This window comes from Dunckerocampus dactyliophorus, chromosome 3 (assembly GCF_027744805.1).
Source record: "Dunckerocampus dactyliophorus isolate RoL2022-P2 chromosome 3, RoL_Ddac_1.1, whole genome shotgun sequence".
NCBI lineage: Eukaryota > Metazoa > Chordata > Actinopteri > Syngnathiformes > Syngnathidae > Dunckerocampus > Dunckerocampus dactyliophorus.
The window spans coordinates 14436712-14455420 of record NC_072821.1 but is presented as its reverse complement, the minus strand read 5'-3'; the positions used below and the strand labels follow the sequence as shown (position 1 = coordinate 14455420).

The window sequence follows — 18709 nt, the reverse complement described above, 5'->3', positions numbered from 1 at the left end:
CTGTCTAAATTGTCCATAGGTGTGAATGTGAGTGTGAATGGATGTTTGTATTGACAACTTCTCCAAATCTGCATAAATCTTTACAAAGAGCTTCTATTCCATGAATATTTAGGAATTGTTAGTGGTAGGTGAAATGGAAATTCCATTGTTGTAAGTGTGACATTGCTGAGGTATAGTGATGAAAAAATTAATATTGGATAACATTTGTTTTTTTCTTAATTGATGATTTAATCCTGGATGTTTGGGGAAAAAAGACACAAAAACCTTACAGGAATATCATGGTTTTATTACGTGGCGCTGATAGTAACTGTAACTGCATCCTATAAACTGATTTGCAGTGGAAGTCATGATTGATGTGCGGTGTGCAAAATACGCACACAATTTCTGCTAGACAGATATTTAACAAGTACAGGAACTTTGAAAATCCAATAACTATCATTGCCTTATGTGTCCGCCGCCATCATGCTCGTTAATTAGCCTTCTGTTTTGCTTCTAACACACACCAGCTGCAAAGCAAGAAGCTAGGGTTCGGTTATGGGGCCACCAGGTGAATAAAAGCTAACATTGTCCAGTTATCTTATTACGTGTTTTTTATGATGTGGCGGTGATTGAACACTGTAAAACACATATTTTGAGTGCAATTTATCTTGAAATGTTAGGTTTTTAGTCAGCAGGTTCGGGGAACATGTCATATTTGTGATTGACTGGTGACCAGTCCAGGGTGTACCCCGCCTCTTACCCAAAGCCAGCAATCCTCAGATATCGTGCAAATATGCCCCCTCGTGCTCGTTAGCAGTATAGTGAATGGCATCATACATCATCATCATACATTTGATTGGAGTCTTCATTCTTGCATTTGGTCCTGCCTGATCACAACAGTATAAGACAAATAATAGATCACCCAACCAGGAGGCACACAATTTGTTCTTGGTTAAGTTTGAATATGTTTGGAAATGACACCACAATTGCATGCTGTTACAGGCAGAATGAAGAATGAAGGGTCATGGCACAGAATAGTTATAGAGTTGCGGCAGTTATAGTAATAGATGGCATCATAACTCTGCTCATACTCATACATACCTGGTCTGCAAGACAATAAGGAGATGCAGCAGGAGGGATCAGTGTTGTCGACAGCAAATTTGTCACAATATTTAGTGAGTATTCAGACCCCTCTAGATTCTGTTTTTCAAAAAAGTGGCTAGCGACTTTTTCTTCTGTTATTGGACACTTTTGAAAACTTTAACATGAAAGCACATATCACTTGTCAGAAATAACTCATTCCCCGAACTTCCCCTCCTCTCCAGACAGAGGCACTGAACATTTAGCTCCCCAGCACCAGTCTTAGTGGGACCCGCCCACTTCCTGGGATGCCTCCTATAAAGGGGCCGTCCAAACAAACAATCATCCTTTTATACTTGGTTCCAAACATGCCATGAGTCTATTGAAACCACATCATAACCATGGCAAACTCAATTGTGGCAAAATAAACATTGTAAATCCAATTGAAAACATTTCCTGGTGGTATGTGGCTCCAGTAGAACTACATTGTTTCCAACAAAGGGTCCTTCCACATTCCCCAGTGACCTAAATTGCTAATTAGCCAAACCCTAGAAGCCCTAAAAAAATAAGTGACAGAAGAAAGTGAATTTGTATTTTAAAACATATTTCTTATTCTCACTTTTTGTCTTCCACATAACAATTAGATGCACATGCATCATGGTCAATTATGCAAATGATATGATGATGCAATCAAGCCCCCCCCCCCCAACTTACCGCCACAAATAGATTACAGTCCTGTAGGACACGCTGTATGGAGAAAGATGTTTGTTTGTGTGAATTCTTGTTTCTCAGCATTTACACACTTACAGTATCTTCCAAGCAGAGCTCTGATGGAGCGGGAAGTCAGTATTGACCGTGCATATTTCTACAACAAATCCATCTTTAACTCTTTTGCCTCAGAGCAGGAAAAATTCAAAGCAACACATACTTTAGGGTTAAGGTAACCTGCACAAAAATCCGCCTCAAAGGAGTCTTTGGGTGCCAAACAGAAATGGAGACACGTGGCTCCAGCAGGAATGTTCAGCCGAGCTTAGCTTAGAGCCTCAGCGCTCCAAACACCATGAATAGATTTCTGTCCGCGTCTCTCTTTGGCACCAGCCAGTACCGTGCTATTTCAAAGTGGGGACCTGCCCAAAGACCACGCCCCCAATCACTACCTAAAACACATGATGACACCAATAGCATATTTAAAGCGCCAGAGCAGATAGAATTTAATTGTGTGAAATCAAACACAAAGTGACCTTACACCAAAAGTGATGGACATGAAGTAGAAAAAGTATTCCAGACATCCCTATGAGTAAGGAACATGTCAGAGGTGGTGTGTTTAAATGACAGTTATTTCGGTTTCATACAAAAACTCTGAAGGTGTAGGTGGATTTAGGTGTGGCACAAAGAACATGACATACAGCTGTGCTAGAAGACACAAGGTTGTGATTATTTTCGCCTGCCAGTAGTTTAAGATATGATGAGCTTCACACTGCATATTTCTCTAAGAATAGCCTTCTGCTTTGAGCTTAGGTAACATGCAAATTAACCTGTGAGGTACAAACGGTGAAAAATCATCATTGGCTGTAATAAGTGAAGCCTATTAGAAAATCCATCACACAATCAGTGAACTGCCAAAAAAAATGTTTATTCTCCAAGTTTTCTAATTTAGATTAGCAAGATTATTTTTTTTATGCTGTTACTCAGGCATAATGAACAATTACTGAAGAAATTTCACATTCTATTTCCTGCAAGCACGAGATAAAACAATTCTGAATGAGTTTTGAGTCGGAGAGGTGTTAGTTAATCAACATATTAATTTGATTAACTGGACTGCATCGTACTGACAGATGTTTTAGTTTACTTATCATGTTTCAGTACAACAAATATTATCAGTGCAGCTCCACAACATTGCAAACTACAACCACAATAATAAAGATATTTACATGCAAAGCACAATTGCCAGTCTCATCGGATACGGTATTTTGTAAAGGCATCATTTTTGGTACTTCTCGTATTGCATCTCATTAATTAGGTGTACATATTCTATATAATGATGTTGGATGCACATGCACACTTCATTTTACAAGTCTGAGGTAAGCAAGTGCACACACGCCTTGGCTGGTGTGAGTCCACTGCTGTGAAAACCTCCAAACTTTCCACTGCAAGTGAAGTCATGTTTCATGATTATATTAATTTACCTTGTATGTGTTGATTGACCACATTCTCCAAGCGATCAAGTCTCTCCATGATTCGAAGAGTGTCTCCTCTGTGGTCCCCCACCTCTAACTTTCTCTCCGGGAAAGGCATAGGGACTTTAATGTAAATATTTGCGATGTAATTAGTGACCCAGCCGACATAGAGCAGACACACGATGTTGGTCATGCCGCTCAGAATCACGCATGTAGACACCAAAGTTTTGGTTCTCCTGGTGCAAGCCATGCCCACATCCCTCCATGCAGGTTGCAGAATCCTTTCTTTAAATAAATAAATAAAACTACGCAACAAAAGGTGTGAAAGTCTCCCCGTGATAATCCGAAGTCTTGAGTTCAAAAGGTGCAAAGCAGGTTCCTACAGGTGAACGCTACCTCTCTTGACCCATCGCAAAGCTCCGGCAGATCCAGGAACATTTGATAAAGAGGGAGAGAAAGAAGGAGAGAGGCGGCCAGAATGTCGCTGCAGCCAATCAGAGGCAGGAAGAGGACGGCCAGGCTCCGTGCAGCACACCTCCTCTGCCGGATACACACTCGCTCACTCGCCCCTCTCACTATTTGTAACTTCATTATAAACTATTCTGTGTACGCCTCACTCACAGCATTAGTAACAAGGTCGACTGTAAAATCCATTGAACACAATCAATCCTAAATACAATCACGGAAAAAATGTTAGATTAGACCACCCTTGTTTCCTCAGTTTCTTGTTCATTTGAATGCCTGAAACAACTAAAGGTACCTTTGTTTGGACAAATATAACAATGACAACAAAAATATCTCGTTAATGTTAAATTCTTTGGCAGTGCAATGCTATAGCTATTCATGAAGGAACTGTTATGATGAAGAAAACCATGGAAGTTGCTAGATATCAGCTCTTAAAAATAAACTCTTATCAGCTATATTTATTATCATCATTATATTTGTCCAAACAAATGTACTTTTAGTTGTACCAGGCATTAAAATGCATCAATAAAATTAAGAAACATGGGTGGTGCAATCATTTTTTTCCATGACTGTATGTCCACCCTATTTTATATCTTTTTGATAAAGCATGATGTACAGGTATCACCCCAGTCCTGTAGGTGGCAGCAGTGGCAAATTTGGTTTAATGGATGATGGCAATGTTTTTTTCACCAATTTAAACAAGTTCTGTACCTATGATGCTTTGTCAGTCAGTTTTTTATGTAAGTTGGAGCGTATACCTAAATTAACACTTAAGTCACTCACACTGTACACAGAACTCATACAGTAAAAAATAAGTACAGATTAAGTACGAGAATTAAATAAAACTGTAAAAAAAAAAGATTGATCACTGTCAATTTCATAGAAGCAGATCCTTTCACATGTTCAAGGATAGGATCTTTATCCTTGATTGCCTGCTGCAGTTGAGTTGCCATATGGCCGGTGTTGGCCGACATTTTTCCCCTTTCTGAGCATTTTTACGATGTCTGGTTTCACATCCAAGGTGGTGACTTTTCATCAAGCAAGTCTTCCTTGCTGTTGGGAGACATGATGAAGGGCGAGATGTTGGCGAGGGAGAGCATTGTGACTAAGTAGTCTTCTGCCATGTGCAATTAAGTACTGCTTGAGCGAGTCTCTTTACGTACCAAATTGCTTAGATCAAAATTACGTGTTTAAGTAATGTATAGGATTGCGTCGTAACCCACGAAATGTCATAACACAAACATCTTATACCGGGTACTGCCTGTATCCTTTCCCTCACGAGATTACTAAAGCACAGTTTGTCACGGTTTAGCATGGTGGTAATGCTGGTGATGACCCCAGGATGCAGAGACGAGACCCAATGCAGTTTAAAAAAAAAAATATATATATATAAAGAAAGCTGCAGAGTAGATGAAGGGATCTAGCAGCAGACAGGCTCCGAGCACATATACTGTAACGCTCAATACACTGACAAAGAGGCACACGGCAGAAGTAAACAAAAGGGAAACTCAAATAGTACCCTCCACTTGGTCCCTTAAGTCCAGTTCTGGTAGGATTTCGGTGATGAAGAACGTAGTTCCAGATAGTCACTGGGGTTACACGAGTAAGGAATTTGGCTTCTCAAAGCAATATGCCTTCAAAAGAGTAATACACGTGCATCACAAAAGTGCCTTCGTGAAAAAAATCAGACCACACAAATTGCTCGCCATTTTTTCTCTCCCGCCGTATCCCTGCACACTTTCGCCTATGCATTCTTGTGTGTGTGACAAAGATGCGTATGAGCGTCTTCTTCGCACTGCTCTCCAGTTCTCTGCGCACCGCAAAACCATGCTGCGCACAAAATACAATCCAACCTGAACTGTAAATTAAATAAACACAATATATATTCGGTACTATTTTGGAATGCAACAAAGTGAGTGACAGGGAACAACAGCAAGCGGTAACATACTGTATAACACAATGATGAGCATCGGCCAGCCAATGATAAGATCCTGTTTGCACGTATTTACTTCCATAGCCACTCAATTAATTAACAGCACGTTACATAGTACATGCCGCTGTTTTGCAGGTTAGCATGTAGCTAATGCTGCTTGCTAACCCTGTAATATGGCGAAACAAACGGGCAGTGCAACATCGTCTCACAAAGCCAAGGTAAAAAAAAGCGGTTCTTTTAAGGTGGACTGGCTGTTTGAGAGGCTCCAGCACACCCCCACAACCCTAGTAAAGATAAGCGGCATAGAAAATGTATGGCTGGATGGATGGCTGTCGGAGTATGTGCAAACAGAAGAACAAGAGGTGAAACTGGGTGAGATTTTTGAATAAGAAAGTGCTGCTCTATAAAACATGCTGCAAAGCCAAAGTAGCAAGCCAGTTTTCTGCGTGAAACGTGTGTTGCATGACTGTGCATGTTTTACTGCCGTGCTTTTATTTTGATGGCCGGACATACCGGATACAGCAAGTGTTAAGCTGAGTTTGTGTTGCTGAAGGGACCTAAAGGTTGGTTGAGAGTTAATTATATATTTTTTTAATTCAGTAACATGCTAGAGCAGGGGTCGGGAACCTTTTTGGCTAAGAGAGCCATAAAAGCCACATATTTTAAAATGGATTTCCTTGAGAGCCATATAATATTTTTTAACATTGAATACAAGTAAATGTGGGCATTTTTAAGGAGGACCTCTAAAGTTATTCTTTTTATTAACATTGTTACACTGAAGCAATCCAATAATAAATAAATTACTTCTTACCATTAATGCGACTTCTGGTGCTGCGTGCTTTTGCACCGTACTCCGTATCTTTTTCTTTTTCCAGAATTAGCGATCTGACTATTTGATTTAAGGAAGGGAAGTTAATGCGAATAGGCTACCGCGAATAGGCTACTGCATTATCCAGTGATAATCGAATTTTGGTGTTTGACCCGGAAAATATTGGAAGGACAGCTGGCACTGGCTCTGGCCACCCGCATTGTGGTAGAAAATGGATGGATGGACTAAAATGCATAACAAAGTTTTATATTTTGAGTGTTATTTTTAACACTGTGATTTCTGTAATGTACAATAAAAGGTCAGCGAACAAAAAAACAAAAATACATTTTTATCGTGTTAAGACATGTTTGAGAGCCAGATGCAGGCATCAAAAGAGCCACATCTGGCTCCCGAGCCATAGGTTCCCTACCCCTGTGCTAGAGTGATGACACTCATACTGCACATGCTCAGTTAGACCCTCTACTCGCCAAGAAGAAAGCGGCCATATTGCACATCTGGTCCAGCTTCTATCAAGACAAAGTTGTTTTGGAGGTATGAAAGTAGCTTTTTTCACAAGCTGTATTTTTGTCATACTATCCTAATATGTTGTATGAATTACTCCAAACCTACCTGGTTTGAATCACTGTTTTGTTGACTATTCAGCAACATTGCTTACATTTGTCAATGTCACTGTGGCTAGTTAGCACATGGTGTTTTGTCATGACTGATACTATGGGGACGGTTGCAACCGTTGCAACCGTCCCCATGCTAATATCAAAATAGACCACACCAAGAGACAAGAATCAGACTCTGAAGAGGAGTCTGTTTTTGTTCTGTGAGCTAGCAGAAATGTTCTGGGTTCTGCAGAATTGTTCAGAAGCTGCTGGAATAGTTCACAAGACAGCAGATTTGTTGGGGAAGAGGCGAGTGTTGCAGTTTTATTTTTTAAGCATTTGTGTGCCTTTAACAAAACTTAAAAATCAAACTTTATATTCACTGTTAAAACAATGTGAATTTTGTTCACTAAAACTGTTTACTGTTTGTTCACATGTTTAATAAATGTTTTTTGCACTCCAAATTATTGTATTCTTTTTGTCCCAAACTGAAATATTGAGTTTGTATAGCTTCCGTAACATTTGCACATTGACTCAAAGTAGACCTATGTTTTACACAAAACTAAACTTATTAAATACTTTAATATTGTATACTGTGGTTATTCAAACAAAAAGCATACAATTTTGGTGAAATGTAGTGGTTTTTGATATGTTGCAACCGTCCCTGATCGGTGTTGCAACTGTCCCCAGGTTTGGGTCTGAATTTTTTTATTCAAATAAATATTGTGATTGATATGTTATATGTAGCCATCTTTAAATGGTATGGCTATTTAGCAGACAGATGTAGGTTTACGATGTAAAGATTGTGTGTGCCTAGTCTAAATAATCTCTGAGTAATTGAGAGTAATGTAAAAAGTGTTGCAACTGTCCCCAGTCTCCCCTATAGAATAAAGAAAGCCACATTGTGGAATTCTCCTTGCTTGCCTCCTGTTGTTGAAACCACTCATATACAAAATATGACAGATTGGATGTTCTCAGTTCTCAGGTTTTAGACAGGTATGATCTGACGTCTCTCACAGAGGTCCAAGGGATGCCCAGGCCGTTTATGTGTATGCTCAGATACTTGAAAAATTAGAGGGAACACTGGGCACTGTATATAATTATCATTACAAATCATAATAAAAAAGTCACAAAATTCTAAGTCCTGATTCAGAGGAGCTTCAACCTGAACTGACCTGCAGTCTATAAATCTGTCCAACGTAACAAAAAACATCACTTTTACACAGAATCATGTGGAGTTATGTCCTTCTTTAGTACTGTGCCCCCTCTGCAGTGTTATGTGACAACTTCAAGCGCTGATGTAGTATCCTACTGGGCAAAAAATAAATAAAAAATCGCAAAAAAAGGTTCTGAATAAGCCACTTGTCAGACGAGCATAAGGTAAAATCTGGACTGTATTCAGGCGGAGCAAAACTATCCTAAAATTCTCATTTTTTCTTTACATGATCTACATTATTTAATAGTGAAACTACCCATCTATTATTTGCAGGGTCACCAGGGCTGAGGGCTATTTTATCCAAGTGGCGAGGCGGGGTAGACCCTCAGCTGGGGTTATTCAACTCAATTGTTCTGGGGCTTTGTCAGAAAGTTAGGGGGATGGACTTCTTCCTTCACTAATATGCGTATTTAGTGGATAATGTCAATGTGACGCTCTGCCATATTTGACATCTTTACTTCACCAAAGCATGAATAAAGTCATAAGCTCTACCACATGAGAACCAAAGCTCTCCCTCGCCATGAATAAAAGTCATAAGCTGCAGTATATGTAGGAATGTACTGCAAAAACACTAGTCAAAAATCCTCTATATGACAGGAGTGTTCTGCTGTTTTTAAGGATCTGCTGCAAAAATACAAGTCCGAGATCTTATATACAGTATGACAGGAACATCACTGTTTTTAAGGATCTACTACAAAAACACTTGTCAAAGATCCTATGTATGACAGGAGTGCTCTACTGTTTTAAGGAATCTGCTGTGAAAGCATCAGTCAAAAATTGCGTATATGACCCAATTTTAAGAATTTACTGCAAAAAAGCTCATCAAAGACAGCAGTATATGACAGCAGTGCTCTGCAGTAAAACCATCAATCAAAGATCCTATCCATGTATAGGACAAGAGCAAGGATCCAAGGAAAGGAAAAAGTGCTAGTAAGATCCTCTTCACCTGTGTTCTCAACTTGTTTGACTGTGGAACCCACCATCACCCAAAACCAACCCAAATGTTTCAACTCAAACTTCTCAAATATTTTATATTTAAAAGGGACTGTCTCAGCACGCACCTCGAGTCGGTGTAGCAAGTGAACAGCACAGGTAAGAAGGCAAAGTGCATTCACCGACATTGAGTCCGTACTTTTTTTGCCAAGGCAAAGACCTGCGACCCACTGAAAACAGTTGCACAACCCACTTTTGGGTCGTAACCCACCACTTGAGAATCACTGCTCTATAGGTCAGGGAAGCTCCGTTTTTCTTTTTTTTTTCAGGAATATACAGTACAGTATTGCAAAAATGCTTGTTAGAGATCCTGCATATGACAGGAGCGTGCTGCGATTCTTTTGCATACCTGTATGCTGCAAAATTGTTAGTTGCTGCTGAGTTTTGAACTGAGCATGTGAGCCGGTCAGATGTCATTTACGGATGCCTGTTGAATAGGACTGCCCTAAACAGACCATCAGTCAGTCACAAAAAAAGGATTACAAAAAAAAGGGCTAAAATGGGCTTTATGCATCGAACAGAGGAAAAAGACTGACGATACGTCTGATGATACGTAAATGTTGTACAAGGAATGGTGAAGAGCATTTCAGAAGAAAGAAAATCTGTAAAAAGAATTACATAAAAACATGATTTGTATTCAAATTCATAGAACTTCTACTAATAAAACTACAAAAAATGTGCCTTTAGTTGCTGATAATGTGTATTTCCAGACACAGAGCAGCAGTCTTCCCAGATTGATACTTTCCTCCATAATGTAGGTGTAATAACCTTTGTGCTGCCTGCTCAGCATCAGCTGAACATTCAGCTGCTCAGTAAACAGTATGAGAAAGGGATTTTCTTCTATTTGCCAGTTAAATGCAATGAAAGTCAGTTATTCGATTTTCTTGCCGGCCTAATGACTTCTCGTAACCCACGAGGTTGTGCTGAAAGTCAATAAATTGTAGGATTTCTGCGCCCCTGCGGTACAAATGATGCTCTGGTGGGCCATTAAGCTCGAGATGCTGACTTGGACGGAAGTCATTAACAACAATGGAGGTCTGACAGCACTGTAATAATGTGATGATTAACCGATCAGGTGGATTACACAAAAATAATTGGCTATTCTCTTGACATTTTGACTATTCTCCTGGCAAGTAAAAAATCTCATATTTCTAAAAAAAAGTCAACACGTATAACTTTGACTAGTTTTTTTTGTAAGTATAGTGTGAGAAACTACTCATTAATTTCCAGCCTCAGCATGGTTCTCATGTGGTAGATGCTGGATCTTTATTTTCATATTGATATAATGACACAATGGCCTGTCTGCCATCTCTTGCAGTACGCTGTTGACCCATCAGGGGCGGCGCTACCGGTACACACATGCTGGAAATCACTCACCTGGTCCTCTTAAGCATGACGAGGAGGAACACTCGTTGCCAGATTGTTCCTTGCTCCTAGCCTGCACACCGCTCTGCCCGCCTCATGGATAGTCATTGTGTTTTACACAATCTGGTCTTGCGTAGTTGTGAGTATTTTCTTCCCCCTGCTTAGCTTACTCCAGCAGCGGTGTATTTAGCACTACTTGCTTACGATAATTACCTGTTTGGTTCTCAGCAGCGCCTCTAGGCATGTTTGTATCACATTACTGTAACATTTTTATAACTTTTGTTACTTATTTTTTAATTTGTATTATTATCTTAAATATGTATTTATTTGGGGCCGCACGGTGGTCTAGTGGTTAGCATGTTGGCCAACACAGTAACAGCTTGGAGATCGGGAAAACCTGGGTTCGATTCTCCCCTGAGCATTTCTGTGTGGAGTTTGCATGTTCTCCCCGTGTGCGCGTGGGTTTTTTCCGGGTACTCCGGCTTCCTCCCACATTCCAAAAACATGCAGGTGAGGTTAATTGGTGACTCTAAATTGTCCATAGGTATGAATGTGAGTGTGAATGGTTGTTTGTCTATATGTGCCCTGTGATTGGCTGGCGACCAGTCCAGGGTGTACCCCGCCTGTCGCCCGAAGTCAGCTGGGATAGGCTCCAGCATGCCCCCGCAACCCTAATGAGGATGAAGCGGTATAGAAAATGGATGGATGGATGTATTTATTTGGTATTGTTATTATTATTAATGGTCCCTAATTTTTTAAATTCTTTTTATTTTATTAGTTTTGTTCAGTAACAGTATCGCTCAGAAATGTATCAGGGTAACTTTCAATGTAATATATTATGTTAGTACCAGAATTGTACATTATTTTTAATATTTATGTTGCATTTCATATTATTCTGACATCTTTTGATAAAATGAAATAGAATATGTGGTATACTGCAGCAGATTGCAAACAGACATTAAAGTGTAATGACAATAATAACAGTCAAATTGTTTCTGGGCTAACACACTCACAGTAAGGAGCCTATTAAAAAACGAGCTTTTGTTCCGGCATTCTGTGCTACCCTGTGATGTACATGCACTAGGTGACAAGTGAGCTGCTTCAGTGATTTTTTTCACTTTGTCCCATCATTTGTAGTGAAGAGCAGTACGGAGAAATGAAGGCTGATACAATCACAGAAGATCTGAGAAACACCAGGCGAATGAAGTCCACAGTGACATTTGCAGCTTCTGTCTTTTTGAATGAGAACTCGCTGAACATTTGGGTACAGTTCAGCTCAGCTTGGCACGCTATCCTTGGAAGAATGACCTGGCTTTGTTTGCACCACAGAGTATGTGTAGTCTAACCATATTCACACCTACCCTGTATGTGCAAGTCTGAAAGCACAGGGAGTTCATGCTCATTAACAACACCACACTGTGCATACACACTCCTGAGCTATGTTTTTGTTGTTATGCTAATTTACATATTATTTATTATGTCATTAATTGAACACATTACATTGTTGAATCATAGAATACTGAAATATTTCATAATACTGAAACCCTAAAATACAAATGTTTGGGACTATAATTGTTTGCATAAATGGCCTTCAAATCGCCAGAAATCTCAGAATGTACAGAACCTCCTCCTCTAGTATGTCAAGCAAAAGTGTGAATGTTAAGATTATGTACTTTTTTGCTGTTTTTTATGTGTAACTATACTGTATATTGTATATGTGTGTACAGCGCTTTAGTCATTTGATTTTTACTGTTTCAAACATCGCAACGAGAATTTTTCTTCACTGTGGATGCAGAACCATTGTGTCTGTGATGCACAACTGTTTGTTAAAAACTAGTTATGGGCGGTGTATTTGGTACCTGGACCTTCACTGGGGAATTAACCAGCCTGAATTAAATAAGACATCGTGAGGGTCAATCTTGTTAAAAAAAAGAGCTAATAATAATGATGTATATTGCCGTATAAACACCCGTGTGCCAAGCACCCACGTTTGCAGAATAACAGAACTCTAAAGCTGCATTGTCACCGATATGCCTGACTTTCATTTGTGCGAGTAACTTCCAACATTAGTAACAAATCTTGCCCATGAAACTTGAGAGCAACTTGTGTTTTTGCAGCAGATTTTTAAAAATAGCAAAGCATGACTGCCGTATAGGCGATCTAAGACGAGTGTTTTTACAGTATGCCGGGGATAGCTCGCTGTTTTTGCAGTAAGTTTTTTAAAATGGCATAGCGTTCCTCTCACATAGCCGCTCTTTGACTAGCGTTTTTGCAGTAGCTCCTGAAAAACAGCATAGCGTTTCTGTTATATAGCAGCTCTTGACTAGAGTTTTGCATTAGGATCTTAAAAAAGCAGAGCACTCTTGAGCAGTGGCCCTCAATTACATTTGTCTCAGAATTGTCATTATTGTTAAAAAAAATAATTATATGGCGATAATACACACAGTGGTACCTCGGTTTTCTTTCATTCATTCCAAAAGGTCAGACAAAATCTAAACAATTGTTCCCATAGGAAATGATGTAAATCCAATTAAAGACACCCAAAAATCTTAGATAATTATAGCTTTACATGCAGAAAAAATGCAAAATAATTATAAATGATGAAGTCAATGGACAAATGAACATTTAACATCATTTTTACCTTCACTTAAGACTCCACTGTTCCTTCTTCATGTACTATCTTTCATTATTATATATTCTAAAATAAATTACATTTCCTATTTGGTTATAATAGTCATATAACCCAGTATTACGTTTTACGTTTAAGTCAACTTTTGCCAAATGTATGCACAAATCTCATTAAAGTAATGATATCTTCTTCTTTTCTTTTCTTCTTTCTTTTCTTTTCCTCTGGACTTATCATTGTCATAACATAAAATTATCTACATTTTGGTTCTTTATCCCACTTGTCCTGCCACTTTTACCTGAGTTCTTTCTGCTTTACTGAAACCACCGGGTTGTTTTTCCCAAGAAGTGATCAGGCAGACACACTTTTCTGTCTTTTAAATCTTTTAGTGAGTTTTAGTCTGGAAAATGTCACAAGTACAGCATGCCGGACTCCTGCTCGCATTAGCAGGCAGTCATGAAAACGAGGAAGTGGCTAAGCTAAATGCTATGCTTGAGACACACCCACGCAGGGGCATGTAGTCCTTCCTGAGTGGATCAGTATGTTATTTATGGGTTGGCATTTAACTGGTTTGCGCCTTTGTCAATCAAGGGTGCACGGCTGTAAGCTGGTGTGCAGGCAGTGAGTGTAATAAGGTTGCCATGCAACCTGTCTGCTATACTATCCTCACCCCCACCCTGGCACAGAAAGGCCGCCAAGCACCCTCTGCTCAAAAGTGAAAGCGAAACCTGAGCAATAATGGAATAACTCTCCAAGATTACTTTATCTAATTCTACATTACAAAACATTACAAATAATTTATTTCCATATTTAGTTCTGTTTTACTTGTTGCATACTTTGCATATCTATCTTCAAAATCATTTCCAAACATACCCCCGTGAGCCGATGCCAAAATACATTTCACAATAATGCCCACCTTATTTAATCTAAAGATTACCTGTACTATTTCAATTAAATCCTGTCTTGTTTTTGAATGTGTTCTTTTTAGACTGATTCACCTTTTAGAGTTGACAGTGACAGTTGACATTTGTTTGAATGTGAGCCCTCATCTTCTACTGCTGCTTCGTTGTGACGTGTATGTTTCACTGTTGCCCCCTGCAGAGTGGAGGAAATACTACTTAAAGGAAAACTACACAGAACACAGCGGGACCAAATTAATGCCACGACTGCTTCGTGGATGCAGGAAGTGGTGGTGAGAGTGCATACCCCATGCGGGAACACTGCGCGTCACACGTACTATTGTCGTGCACTAGACAAACACAGTCCTTCACATGGTATAAATCAGTCGTGGCGGGAGCGTGGTCATTTCATACCTATGCACACCATTTCCGTTCACAAATTGCATGCTAAGTGCCTAATCCATGTGCAAACAGTGTGCAAACTAGTCTTATATAACACTTTTTAGGCATGTCATAAATAAATGACATATTTAGCGCAAAATGCGTGCAAGTGTAAAAAACACTTTAGGCTGACTGGTTTACATTGTTTGGGAGGCCAAATGAAAAGCTTTGGAGGGCCGGAAGTGGAGTGCCACTGATATAGTAGATCTTTGTAGTTAGGCACTTTATTTGTCATTATAGATCCTCTATATGACAGGAGTAAGTAAAACTAAAATAACGCCATTTGGAAATAGCAGAAAGGATATGTACAATCAAATACAAATAGACGGAGTGGATATTGAAAGACTGAAAGAAAATACATTTCTGGGGATCATAATAGACAAAAAAATGAGTTGGAAATCTCATATAAAAAACATACAACAAAAGGTAGCGAGAAATTATACTTCAATATTGAATAAAGCAAAATTTGCTTTTGATCAATAATGATAAAAGCAATCTTCACTCACTCATTGTACTGCAAAAAAGGTCGGTGAGGATAATTCATAATGCCGCGTTTAGAGAACATACAAACCCTTTATTTTTAAAATCAAATATAAAAATTTGCTGATTTAGTAAATTTTCAAAACGCAAAAATAATGCATAAAGTTAACAATAATGTGTTACCCAAAAACGTCATACAGTATTTCTCTATAAGAGAGGAGAAATATGATCTTAGAGGAAAATTCAACTTAAAACACTTATATGTGAGAACAACGCTGAAAACCCACAGCATTTCTGTATGCAGGATTAAATTATGGAACAGATTGAGTGAGGAACTCAAACAATGCACCAAGACGAGCAAATTCAAAAAGCAATCCAAGCAGTTGATGTTTGCGAAATATAAGGCAGAAGAGTCTTGAACTTGCTTTATTATGCTTGCCTTCATCTTATTTATTTATTACTATATTGATTATTATATTTATTGTTCTGTCATGCTTGTTTTATTTCTTATTATTTATTTATTATTCCACGGACTATTATATGGAATGATGCTGTATTACATGGACTACAGGAAGTGAATAATATGTACTGCACAGGATGTGGAACGGATGGGGGGTAGGATTAAATATGCTTTGCTTCTTCCTACTCCTTTTGGACATGTGGAGCTGTGAAATGATTCATGAGATGTATTCCATTGTAACCTGCATGCATGTTCAAATAAAATTGAATCAAACCAAACAAATGTTTGGTTTGCGTTTTTGAAGTAAATTCTAAAACACAGCACAGCACTCCTGTCATAAAGAAGACGGTTTGACTATTATTAATTTAGTGCGTCTGTTTTGTGTTTATTTAGAATTTGTTGTTATTACTTTTATGAATGGTCCTTAGTTTTATGAAAATATGCCCCCGGAACAATTTAGTTGAATAGCCCTGGTGTCTGTGTCGGTTCCCTTTTGTGGTTTTGTGATATGTGTAGCAAAGCTTTAGCGGGGGGTTACTTACGATTCTCCTACGTCTGTTGTCATTGAAGCCACTGCCAAGTTTAGTCTGATTAATTACTGTGTGAGAAAGGTTAACCTGTAATCACCGCTGCAAGGTCTGAGAGATGAAGACACGGCCATTGAAGGTTCTCAAGCTTGGGAGACAGCTACCATTAATCAGCAAAGCACACACAACGACAAGAGTATAGTCAATCTCAACAACACTGACAAATGTTTTATATTCTAATAGGAGGACAAATTCAAATTACAGACAAGAGGTTATTAATAAAATCGTTCTCCCACACACCCACCGCCTCCTCCTCCTGAGGCTGACCCTTTATTCCAAACTCTCAGTTGGTGGGGTGCTGAAAAGAAAAAGGAAATTCCCCTTCAGACAAGAGATCATTTTCATTTAATTCATGCTCAACAGTGAGTCAGTGAATTTAAATTGGAAACAGGAGTCTTCTTTTTTCCCAGTAAAATCCTCTTATGAAGTTAATATTCACATTGTTTGCATATAATAGAATTACTGTAAATGTATCTTCTGCAAAAACTGCAGTCACCGTGTGAAATCCAATGATCATCCACAGGGAATGATAATACTCTTACCATCTAAGTAATAGTAATATTGGACTTAGCGTTTTGCAATATACTGAAGGATACTCAATTAGATTTCAATTTCATTACCAGCACTATACTTCTTTTAATAAACTACTAATGCTGTAATATTTTCTCTCTGCGTTTAGTCTTTTGTTCTATTAAACCAGCCTCTAATGTGGACAGTCTGCCCGTGAGATGAGAACCATACTGAGCTCCAGCTTGTTTGTTTATAGCGCCCTTCATCAGTACCCGTCCACAGATTTAACAGGATCAAAGTAAGGACATATTTGGGTCCCTTTTAATCATAATCAATCACCAGACAAAATGAAAAGCTTTTTTAATATTACAGGATGAAACTGGGGGAATTCAAGGTGGCAAAAAGGATGTAGAGAATCTTCACTTCCACCCCTACTTCAAAATCTACTGCAATCCAATTTATTGGTGCTGCAATAAATCTGACCTTTGTGAAGCAAGTTGACAACACAATTCTTGTGTGAAAGAGAAGCTGACTCTTTTGTTAAATAAGACCTTACCTTTGGTTACATTAGAGCTGATTCATGACATCATGTTCCTCCCTTTGCCCTTTTTGTGCCTTAGTCCTTGTTTCCAACTACAACTACCTTAAAACTGAAGAGACAATCTCCAACTCTCATTATGGGCTTATTATAATTGCATCAAGAAAAGTCATTTTGACATATAGCATTAAGAATCACTTCCACCATTAGTGTATTTGGAGGTCAGTGACCTGAGCGCTAATGATGTGTTGTGCTCCAGATATAATGCACTGACTCAACATCACAAATAAAATCAGCAGATATTAGCTAACCATTGCAGATGACAAGGAGTAGATCCCGTTTATATAAAGTATATGCATATTTTTCTAGTGACATACGGTATATGTTTGTGTGGGTATACCATCATGACATTTAACCTTGCTATGCAAACGTCTTGGTACACCATTAGATTTGTTGATTTGGCAATGCTATAATGGCCACATACTGTATAACCACAATGTCACTCAGTAGACCGCAGACCTCCGGCAAGACTGAGCTGTTAACAAAAGTGGGGGTACAATGTATGAGGGCATTGCATTTGTCTTTGGTGATTCATCTGTTTGCCAGCTAGCAAGGAGGGCTACTTCCTGGTTCATAGTGCTATAGTGATTCTGTTGGGTGGATAGTTCTACTGAAAATAGATTCCTGCAACCAGATTCACAATGTAATGTATTTCTGTGACTCATGCATCACCGCGCTACATATTTTTGTTTGTCATAATATTATTCATTGATTTTCTATTTCAGTATACAGTATGAGGACTGTCAAAAAGCAACGCAGCAAGTGGTAGACTAAGATGTTGCACAGTATTGTACTTCAACTATCTCGGATTGGATGTCATTCGAAATCTGTTGAAGGTTATAATATACAATAGGTTTCATATATTTAGAGTGGTGTCGGGGTACATATCATCACATAGGGTTGCCAACAAAATGACACGTCTCATATTGAGCTTGACGCAGGCCACGCTAATCGATGCCAGCATGTTTGATCACTCCATCACCAAAACCTATTGCCGACCGACTATTCTTGCATCTTTGTTTACACGCCTCGTCTGTCTGTCACTGGCAGTACTTTACATTGGCAGCAGCTAGCTCGCTAGCTAGAGTTATCCGCCTAGCTTCTGGTCTTCGGACTCCAACTGTGACTTGTTACTGTGACATTTTGGTTTTAAAATAAACAAGCAATGCGGTTAGTTCGGAGCTTGTTTTTGACCCACGGGAAAGCTACTAGTGAGTATCATGTTCATGGGGTATGTACTAACTAAGTGTCACTACACAACTTTACTCTCTTGTTGTCATTATACTAATTATGTCTTGTCCTCAAAACATTATTTGCGTGTGGTTGTTTAATAAACATAAATGCATAGTGTGTCCAACCTTATGATGGTGATACTATGTCTCCTATCTTAAACTCACCAAAGGGTCAAAGAATATTTGCTCCAATTCTTAGTAGTTTTTTATTATAACTGTTGAATTCAGACTTTATGCCTTTACATA

General features: G+C 38.8%; 1 protein-coding gene across 2 annotated transcripts in view; it reads right to left on the bottom strand.

Moving 5' to 3' along the window:
• galnt18b (UDP-N-acetyl-alpha-D-galactosamine:polypeptide N-acetylgalactosaminyltransferase 18b) overlaps positions 1-3673 on the bottom strand; it is an 85583-nt gene extending 81910 nt beyond the window's left edge. The window contains exon 1 of one of the 2 annotated variants that reach the window (XM_054770385.1): positions 3246-3673. In XM_054770385.1, coding sequence (XP_054626360.1) covers positions 3246-3486 — 241 coding nt within the window. In that variant the 5' untranslated portion in view covers positions 3487-3673. The remainder of the gene's footprint in view (positions 1-3245) is intronic. The other variant, XM_054770386.1, reaches the window with a different exon arrangement.
• Between the last annotated feature and the right edge of the window lie 15036 nt (positions 3674-18709).